At 47.2% G+C, this 11,115-nt stretch overlaps 1 protein-coding gene across 3 annotated transcripts in view; it reads right to left on the reverse strand.

The window, feature by feature from the left end:
- STX6 (syntaxin 6) overlaps positions 1-9,847 on the reverse strand; it is a 132,189-nt gene extending 122,342 nt beyond the window's left edge. For 2 of the 3 annotated variants that reach the window (XM_083157184.1, XM_083157181.1), the window contains exons 1-3: positions 9,587-9,847; positions 3,076-3,245; positions 347-441 (exon numbers count right to left, since the gene is read on the reverse strand). In XM_083157184.1, the coding sequence (XP_083013310.1) occupies positions 347-441; positions 3,076-3,245; positions 9,587-9,621 (300 nt within the window). In that variant the 5' untranslated portion in view covers positions 9,622-9,847. The remainder of the gene's footprint in view (positions 1-346; positions 442-3,075; positions 3,246-9,586) is intronic. The other variant, XM_083157183.1, reaches the window with a different exon arrangement.
- Positions 9,848-11,115: the final 1,268 nt, after the last annotated feature.

Raw genomic sequence — 11,115 nt, forward strand, 5'->3', positions numbered from 1 at the left:
GCATGTTCTTCAAAGCCGAGTTAGGTTGCAAATCCTTATGCCTATAATGATCTATGGGCATGGTGGAAAACATACACGGAAGGTGGCGGATACTGAACTGTTAACGTGGTCATCCGGAGGCCACAGCAATGCCAAATGTGGTCCGGCAGCTCAGCCTAAACGTGGGACCATAGTCAACAATGATCCGGTCACTTGGGTAAGAATGTTAGTAAGACTCTTGCGGCTCACCTCACATGAAAGGAGATGCAAAGCACATGTGGGAGACGGATATCATTTCAAGAGCATCCTTATTGATTGGTAATTCAGGCAATACAGTTGGAGCGTCGCTCTGTACAGACATTCTCACCTTGACACACTGGCGAGTCTCACTGATGAAAGCTTTCCTCTGCCTCATCTCCGCCGGATCCAGACTGAACTTGCGGGGATTGGATTCCACAATACGTGAGAGGAATGAAGGAAAATACACTGCTAAATAAATGTAATATGTAGCTCTCCTCCTGCTCATCACCCCTCATACATCGCTATACCGTCCCAGCTGGATGACAATGATGGGATTTGTCCTTCTGCAGCACAATGGGGGTTATTCTGGTTCACTCTTTCTGACAAATTCCTTCTTAGATGGACAAAACCATGTGCATTGCAGGTGGGGCAGATGTAAAATGTGCAGAGAGAATTAGATTTGGGTGAGGTTTTACTTCAAAGTGAGATCTTATTGCAGTGTAAAATCATGCAGTCAGTATTTACCCTGCACAGAAACAAAATAACTCACCCAAATCTAATTCTCTCTGCGCATGTTACATCTGCCCCACCTGCAGTGCACATGGTTTTGTCCATCTAAGAAGGAATTTGTCAGAACAAGTGAACCAAAATAACCCCCAAAGTCTTCCTGCCCTAACACCGTGGTCACCGGTCTCTACTTCAGCGACAGGCTTTTTTCTTTTTGCCAAGCTTATCAGCTACATTATGGGGCTGATTCAGACCCGCTCATAGCGAGCAACATTTTTCCCCGATGGTCGCGGTTTGCGCATGCAGTGTTAAGGCAGGCGCAAACCCTGAAAGCGAACGGCTGTGGCGAGTTTCACACTAGCCAGGCCGTTCCCTCCAGGAAAGGCGAACAAGGGGTGAATGCAGGGGACCCCCCCAGTGTTTCATGGGCCTACCCACAAAAACAGTGGGTGCACCCATGAAGACGCTGGGCATACCCCTGCGAACGCAGGCGTGTCGATGCAGCCAGAATAAGTTAGTCCAGATCAGTGGTTCTCAACCTCGGTCCTCAGAACCCCCAACAGTTCACATTTTCCTGGTCCCCCGGCAGGTGCACAGGTGCACTCATTATTCACGGACACAAGATCACAGGTGGAGCTAATGGTTTCACTTGTGATTCTGTGGGGAGACCTGAAAAACCTTTGGGAAGTCCTGAGTTCGAAGTCGAAAACTACTGGTCTAGTCTGGCTTATTAGCGAAGGGAAGAAATATCCTTCGATGGTGAGTGACCATCATCAAATGATTTTTCTTCCGTTCGGCTGCATGCGAGTGGATTTGTATGCGAACACATCGGCTCGCATGCTACTGAGCGAATTTGTGGCGGGTGAGAACATACGCAGCCTTGCAGAAATATCTGAATCAGGACTTATATGTATTATATTTCTTGGTAATGTATCTACGTAGGTCTACCCTTTGCATTACATACTGAATATTGTTGCTTTTGTGCAACTTCAGAATGTAACCTTGTCCTGCCATAGTGCTGACAATGTGTTCTTACACCAGATCACTGTACATTTTACTTACTGCCAATCTTTATTTGTTTGATTTCTTTGCTGTTTTATAACATGGGGAAGTCTGCTGCTGGTCTTTCATAGAAGCACTGAGATTTTCTTGCTGGTATTTGTGAGTGTTTTGTAACATTAAGAGCTTTGTACTAACAGGTGATCAGATAACCACCAATAGCCCTTTGCCCTGGATGGGGATTACCGGAAGGTACTGTAAGCGCTGCTAATGCAGACGTCAAAATAATGATCTACTGATGACTAGAAGGAAAGCATTGTAAGTACTTACTGCGCCTTCTCCAAACGCCATACAGACCTGCGCCTGTACCAGATCCGGCTGGTATGCGGAAAATGTAGAGTACAAGCAATGCATCTGTCCTGGATGAATAGATCACTGTTTCCAGGTCCACTTACGCAGCATTAGCCAGATGCAGGGAAATACAGCACAGGTGGATGTAAAATCACCCTTCATTGTGTATCCTAACGCAGGCTGGTAAAGACCAGGAAGAAAAGTATAGTCCGGAAATGAAGATTTTGCAATTTGGGCAATCTCCTAGACAATCACACAATTGTTAGATTTATTTTCCAACCAGAGAACATAAAATAAATGAAATGTTGTGCATTATTCTGAGTGGATGATCGGGAGCAAATGGGGCAGGGATATGGTCCCTAGGTCTACAAGCATTAGGTTGACACCACCAGGTTAACATGCATGAAGGTCGACATGACTGACGGTCGTCATGGGTTAGGTCGACACAAGCATTAGATCAACAAGGGAAAGGTTGACAGTCAAAAGGTCGACATGGGGTTTTTCACATTTTTTGGGAACAACATGTGCCGACAGACGGTATTTAATCCACTACCATCCACTAGGGCGTGGTGGGAAAATAACATAGTGCGCCAAACCTAGCGAGGCACCGAGCCGAAGCATGGCGAGCACAGCGAGGCAGCGAGCCGAAGCATGGCGAGCACAGCGAGGCACCGAGCCGAAGCATGGCGAGCACAGCGAGGCACCGAGCCGAAGCATGGCGAGCACAGCGAGCCATGCGTGGGGGCACGGTGCAACGTTTCAGTGTCCATGTCGACATTCGGGACATTAAAAACCCCATGTCGACCTTTTGACTGTCAACCTATTTCTTGTGTCGACCTAATGACCCTATCGACCTTACCCATGTCGACCTTCAGTTATGTCGACCTAATGCTTATAGACCTAGCTGCTGTCTATCCAATGACCCCATTCCATGGGGCAGAATGATTTATACAACAGCGATCTCTAACAGCATGTGACTCAATCATTCTAAAAGGATATTGATTGTCTCATCAAGGTCTTCAAGATCCCAGTCGATGCTTCGCAGGTTGTTACGCAGCTCATTAGTGGTCCAGTCCAGCTCCTCTCTTGTAGCGATGGAAGGGTCCTGGAGGAGGTCTGTCCATCGCTGGAATAAGCCCTGCGCAGTGTTCACAGCTTTTTGGACCTCCCTGAAAATAAACCACTGTTGACTTAATCGCATATACTGACATTAACTAGTCTAATGCTGCCCATACATATGTGTCCCATCGCATCTGATCACATCAAGTGGTGCCCAGTGCAGCACCCGATGTCGCATGCCATCCTGCGATGGACATCGGATGCTGGAGGGGTGGTGTGTCAGCTGTGTAGGCGGGACCAGAGCTGGAACCATAGCAGTGGAGCTTTCAGGAGGCGGGACTTGTCAGCGGCAGCAGTTGACTTTGAAACACTGGGACAGCCCTCTGATTTGCTGAGGCCGCTGAGAGAGCGCTCTCTCAGCCAATCAGCGGCCTCACATTCAGACGGCCGCTGATTGGCTGAGAGAACTCTCTCTCATCTGCTGCCGCGTCCAGCCACCTGAAAGCTCCATGATACACAACCGCCATGCCTCCCCTGCTGCTGCTGAGTCCCTCAGGTCCCCAGCATTAAGGTACCGGCTCCCTGCCAGCACTCCGGTACACATCCCGGCCACGCTCCCCGAACCCGCCGCTGATTGCATTCGAGCAATCGCATGCGATTGCTCATGCAATTCGATAAATATTATGTTATGTGCAGCTCATAATATCTATCGATGCAAAATTCGACGGCGTGCCTGCGCATCGTGTCGAATGTCAGCTTACAAATGCATGCAATCATTCGATTTAATGGCCAGATGTGGTTGAAATCGAATGATTGCATTTGATATCTCACATATGTATGGGCAGCGTAACACGGCTACACCCAATACAGTTATCTGTCAGACCATCTGTCCATTCTGGCTGAAAGGAAAATCTGGAAACATATGACAGCAAATGACAATTGACCATTTGCTTACAAATACAAAACAAAATTTTTTGTCTGAATGACCATTTTGTTAATTTTCCAATATTTGGTAGCAAATGGTCAATTGTCATTTGCTCCCATCCATCACCAGATTTTATTGGACAGATGAGGGTCAATCGAATTCGGTGGGAAGTGCTGTTGCGGCTGCTTTTCAACGCCAGCAATATAACCCGAACTCGCACCTTTCACAGACTGATTTCTCGCAGGGACCCCCCCATTTGTGTACCTACTGACCTGTTCTCCCGTTCTGTGTATGTACTGGCCTGTATCACAGGGACATCCCCTTCTGTGTACGCACTGACCTGTATCACAGGGATCTCCCCTTCTGTGTATGTACTGACCTGTACCACAGGGATCTTCCCTTTTGTGTATGTACTGATCTGTATCACAGGGATCTCCCCTTCTGTGTATGTACTGACCTGTATAACAGGGATCTCCCCTTCTGTGTATGTACTGACCTGTATCGCAGGGACCCCCCCATTTGTGTACCTACTGACCTGTATCGCAGGGATCTCCCCTTCTGTGTCGGTACTGACCTGTATCGCAGGGACCCCCCTATTTGTGTACCTACTGATCTGTATCACAGGGATCTCCCCTTCTGTGTATGTACTGACTTGTATCGCAGGGATCTCCCCTTTTGTGTATGTACTGACCTGCCTTTTGTGTATGTACTGACCTGTATCACAGGGATCTCCCCTTCTGTGTATGTACTGACCTGTATCACAGGGATCTCCCCTTCTGTGTATGTACTGGCCTGTATCACAGGGATCTCCCCTTCTGTGTATGTGCTGACCTGTATCACAGGGATCTCCCCTTCTGTGTATGTACTAACCTGTATCACAGGGATCTCCCCTTCTGTTTACCTACTGACCTGTATCACAGGGATCTCCCCTTTTGTGTATGTACTGACCTGTATCACAGGGATCTCCCCTTCTGTTTACCTACTGACCTGTATCACAGGGATCTCCCCTTTTGTGTATGTACTGACCTGCCTTTTTGTGTATGTACTGACAGGATAGGATCCCCATCTCTGTTTATGTACCCACCTGTATAGCAGCACCCCCCCCCCCCCTTCTGTTTTTGTACAATTATTTCTGTTCTCCCTATACAGCCCAACATTCTGCAAAGCATGATGAAGCTCTCTATCTACTCTAAACTATGGGTATGATTAGGGCTTATTTTAATCACTGATGGTCACTTTGTTTAATAAATATAAATATATATATATATATATATATATATATATATATATATATATATATATATATATATATATATACACATATACACACACACACACATACACACCATAATATAGCAGCCAGCATACAAAGCTCTGTCCATACAATCCCATACACTCCATGGTGTGCCTTCTCCTACATTGGCCCTTATTCAGATCTGATCGCAGTACAAATTTGTTCTCAAAATGGGAAAAACCATGTGCCCTGCAGGTGGGGCAGATGTACCATGTGCAGAGAGAGTTAGAATTGGGGTGGGGTGTGTTGAAGCTGAAATCTATATTGCAGTGTAAAAATAATGCAGCCAGTATTTACCCTGCACAGAAACAAAATAACTCACACAAATCTAACTCTCTCTATACATGTTACATCTGCCCCACCTGCAGTGCACATGGTTTTGCCCATTTTGATAAAAAAAATTGGGTACTTATGTAATATCTGGGCTCCCGTTTTTCTTATGAGACCGCGTCCCCTCGCCACGCTTCAGGCACGGTGGCTCGCTGCGCTCGCCACACTATATAAAATCAACTCCATGCGTAGTTGGATAGTAGGGGTATGAAAAAATGGTGTGCATTTAACATGGGAGCCCAGATAATACATAAGTACCAAAAATTGTACTGCTGTCCTAGATTGATTTGATATTGTCATAGGTAACCAGCATTCTACATACTTGGTCTGGCTGGGCTGCAGATTATTACACCTCAGGTGCTGGATGTATTTAAATGCTTTGGTAATTGATCATTCTGCACACTGCTTTAGATATCAGAAATGTGTTTTTGACAAACTTAATTTTGCAAGTTAAAAAGCAAATCTCTGTTGCCTATGTGAAGGGAGGAATATCTTATAACTCTTAATGACACATGCTATCTTGGAATGCATGGATGTTTATGTAAGGCCCTTTTATTACCATTCATTGTAGTAGGGGGTTGGGATTGGGTGGGGAAAGTCCAATTAATGAGTGTAGATGCATTTAAAGATCATTACATAGGCTGTGTGCATAATAGTTTTGAAGTGCATCATTTTTAAAGTGCGGCATAATTTAAATATAACTGTAGCGTTATACTGGCGTTACACTGAAGTGAAACAGAAAGACAGAAGCAACAAGTGAGAAAACCAAAGACTGCTTTGAGTGAGTTCAATTTCTTCTCACAACATACTACTCCTGGCTACTTAATCTGGCTATTCAACCATAATATCATCATTTTTACATCTGCAAACAACTTTTACTATCACTGTTAATGCTTGTATATTCAGTTTTGAAAATGCCCTGCTGTACCACTAATGACTTCACCTGTCCTGCTCTTCCATTGATTTTAGGTGTCCCCCAAAAGTTTATTCTTGGCTCTCTTCTTCTCTATCTCTATACGTCCTCTCTGGGTGAGCATATTTGCTCACTCGATTTCCACTATCACATCTATGCTGATAACACTGAAATCTACCGCTCCTTTCCTGACCGCTCTCCCTCTATCCTCACTCATATCTCCAATTGTATCTCTGCTGTCTACTCTTGGATGACCCAGCTCTTTTTTAGACTTAAAATATCAAGGACTAAACTGACCTCTTCCCACCCTCCTGCATAAAACCCGACCATCTCTCATCCTAACCTACTGTTTATGCTCACCTCTTTCCCTTCTGTGTCACCCCTGTCTGTCTAATGGTGCCCACACACGCACCGATCCCAGCGTGCGTTGTGGGCTTAACTAGCACACATAGCATCGCATCGTATGCATTGTGCATACGATGTGCATGCGATGCGATGCTGTGCTAGAAAAAGCTAGTACAAAAAGTATGTGCAGCACATACTTTTTGTACTGTACGATGAGGTGCCGCGGGAGCGCACACCCCATCGTACAGAATCGCACCGCCGGGATCGGTGCGTGTGTGGGCACCTTAACCCTCCCTTTTTAGAATGTAAGCTCTCACGAGCAGGGCCCTCTCTCCTCATGTGCCTTTCTTAAGGGCCCCTTACACTTGTGAGATTTTGTGAGATTTCATCCAATTTGAGTCAATTTATCTGACGAGATCTGATGTGCCGTCTGACAAAATCTTATGTGCCTGATGTGTAGGACACAATCCACAATCCTGTGCCATTGAGTATAACCAAGAGATTGGAAGAGATTGAACCTCCTGCACATAGGATAAATCTCGAGTCAATCAGGTTCAATTTGTTGAGACAATAAGTTGACAAGTGTAAAGGTGCCCATACACGTTACAATTATTGTATACAATATTGTATACAATATCGCATCTCATCCGATCTTGGTTTTGCGATGAGATGAGATCTAGTACAAAAAGTATGTGCAGCACATAGATATCATCTCATTTGATGTCATCGCAAAACCCAGATCGGATGAGATGCGATATTGTATACAATATTGTATACAATAATTGTAACGTGTATGGGCACCTTAAGGGGGCCTTAAGAATATATAAACCTCTGCCACCCTGAGTACTTGTCCTAAACTGTCTTGTGCTGTAATTCGTTATGTGTTTTTGCTCATAACTATGCTCTGTAAAGCGCTGCGGAATATGTATGCGCTATATAAGAAACTGTTAATAAATAAATAAATACTGCGATCAGATCTGAATAAGGGCCATAGTTCACTGCACCGTCCAATCACATCCCCTCCATACAATCACAGATTCCATGCCTTATACCAGTGGTTCCCAACCTCGGTCCTCAAGTACCCCCATTAGTTCATGTTTTCCAGGTCACCCGGAACATGAACTGTTGGGGTGTACTTGAGGACAAAGCTAGGGAACCACTTACCTATAATATACAGGTGCCACCCCTCCACCCCAAGATAATCACAGATCCTAACCGCAATGCAATAAGATTCCTTCCCAAATTCAATAATAGGTCCTACCCACATACAATCCCACCGCCCATCCAATCACAGATTCTACTCATATATAATCCCAGAAACTACTTATGCCACACATACCCTCCAACTGTACCGATTCTGCCGGTACAGTACCGCTTTTTAGCGGTCTGTACCGGCAAAAATCAAAGTGTACCGATGTACCGATTTTTTTATAGCCGGCACCTGACTCTGGGAGTTGTAGTTTTAGAGTTAGGTTCTATTTGCAGCTCTTCCGGCAGCGTTAGTTGAGAGGGGGGAGTGGCTGTCAGGAAGACTTCATATCCCAAGGTGCCCTGCAGAGACGCGCAGGACCCGCCTCCCCCTGCTCACACAGTCACACGCGTCTTTGGTGCTTGCTGCTGCTGGCCGTGTAGACACTAGGGACACTAGAACGGAGGCTGCCATAAGTGTCAGGAAGCAGGGGAGTGACTGACAGCTTCCCCAGTCTGCTCACCGCCTCACACACAGGACGGAGGAGCAGCAGCTGTGAGGTAACACACAGTGTCTGCCAATCATTGTGGGCTTCCCTGTATCTGATGCTCACAGATCTGTCCGGGTGAGCCCAGGCACACCCGCATTGCCTGATCAGTGGCAATGTCCCCAGCCACGCAAGGAGTGTCCCCAAAACATCCTCCTCCCTGCATACACCCACGCCTGTTGCTCCTGCAATGGTGCATATGACAGCCACCTGGGAGCCACCAGCATCCATGCTGCCTTCAGGAAGGCAGATCAGACATACATATACATGCAAGCACACATCTGTGCATGTAGTATGGTAGCTGTGTGAGCCTGCAGATGGGGAGGTGGTGGGATCTGTCAGAGCTCCTGTCCCTCCCAACATGTGCAGAGCTGCCAATCCTAAGGGCTCTTTGCAGGGTGGGGGACGGGGGTCCTCTAAAAAAAAAAAAAAAGGCACAGTAAACATTCGGAAAGGGGGTGTGGCCACGCCCACTTCAGCTTTGACCCCACCCACTTTAACATGTGGCCACACCCCCTTCCCGAATGTGTACCGATTTCTGCCCTTCAGATGTTGGAGGGTATGTGCCACAGTGCACAGATCCCAGCCCCCATTCACACAATAACAGATCCCCCACACACACACACACACACACACTACAATAACAGATCCCCCTCCCCCCAACATAATACATAGATCCCCCTCCTCCCACACATACAATAACAGATGATGATCCCCCACTCTCACACAACAATACACTAACAGATCCCCTCCCCCAATACAATCACAGACTCTCCCCATACATTATATTCCACCCGCAACAGATCCGCTCCTAAACATCATTAGAACCTCCTGATCCAGCCGGCTATGCTCCCTATTACAAGATCGGGGCCCCCACACACACCGGCCCCGGCTCCCCCCTTTCTCACCCTTTCACCACGAAGAACGGGTCCTCCATGGACATGCTGGCTGTGCCCGGCGCCGGCGGCCTTCTCTCCTAGATGGCTGCGGCGGATATATTATCCTTCCAATGGGTCTCCCCCTGGTTCTCACACACACCCGCTGGCAAAAGAGAATACGGGCCACCCCGGAATGTCGTCACTTCCAGCCCCAGCCTCCCGGCCCATCATCATCATCATGTGAACAGCCTGGCGGGAGGAGGAGGCAGTGTGGTGACATCGCAGCTGGGGCACAGGCACTGTCTGTGGGGAGATTATCATCACGACACTATATAATCCCTGTGGGAGGCTGGAAGTGGAACCCGGGACACTGCCTCCAGCACTATACAGTTTATCTGTGTCACACTGCTTTACTGTGCTGTACTAGGGCTACCTACCGCTGTTACATGTATCACACTGCTGTCCTGTGCTGTACTAGGGATACCTACCCCTGTTCCATGTATCACACTGCTATCCTGTGCTGTACTAGGGCTACCTACCCCTGTTCCATGTATCACACTGCTATCCTGTGCTGTACTAGGGATACCTACCCCTGTTCCATGTATCACACTGCTATCCTGTGCTGTACTAGGGCTACCTACCGCTGTTACATGTATCACACTGCTGTCCTGTGCTGTACTAGGGCTACCTACCCCTGTTCCATGTATCACACTGCTGTCCTGTGCTGTACTAGGGATACCTACCCCTGTTCCATGTATCACACTGCTATCCTGTGCTGTACTAGGGCTACCTACCCCTGTTCCATGTATCACACTGCTATCCTGTGCTGTACTAGGGATACCTACCCCTGTTCCATGTATCACACTGCTATCCTGTGCTGTACTAGGGCTACCTACCGCTGTTACATGTATCACACTGCTGTCCTGTGCTGTACTAGGGCTACCTACCCCTGTTCCATGTATCACACTGCTGTCCTGTGCTGTACTAGGGATACCTACCCCTGTTCCATGTATCACACTGCTATCCTGTGCTGTACTAGGGCTACCTACCCCTGTTCCATGTATCACACTGCTATCCTGTGCTGTACTAGGGATACCTACCCCTGTTCCATGTATCACACTGCTATCCTGTGCTGTACTAGGGCTACCTACCGCTGTTACATGTATCACACTGCTGTCCTGTGCTGTACTAGGGCTACCTACCCCTGTTCCATGTATCACACTGCTGTCCTGTGCTGTACTAGGGATACCTACCCCTGTTCCATGTATCACACTGCTATCCTGTGCTGTACTAGGGCTACCTACCCCTGTTCCATGTATCACACTGCTATCCTGTGCTGTACTAGGGATACCTACCCCTGTTCCATGTATCACACTGCTTTACTGTGCTGTACTAGGGCTACCTACCGCTGTTACATGTATCGCTGCTGTACTAGGGCTACCTACCGCTGTTACATGTATCGCTGCTATACGGTGCTGTACTAGGGCAACCTACTGCTGTTACATGTATCGCTGCTATCTTGTGCTGTACTAGGGCTACTTACCACTGTTACATGTGTG

This window comes from Crinia signifera, chromosome 8, assembly GCF_055691185.1.
Source record: "Crinia signifera chromosome 8, ASM5569118v1, whole genome shotgun sequence".
Taxonomy (NCBI): domain Eukaryota; kingdom Metazoa; phylum Chordata; class Amphibia; order Anura; family Myobatrachidae; genus Crinia; species Crinia signifera.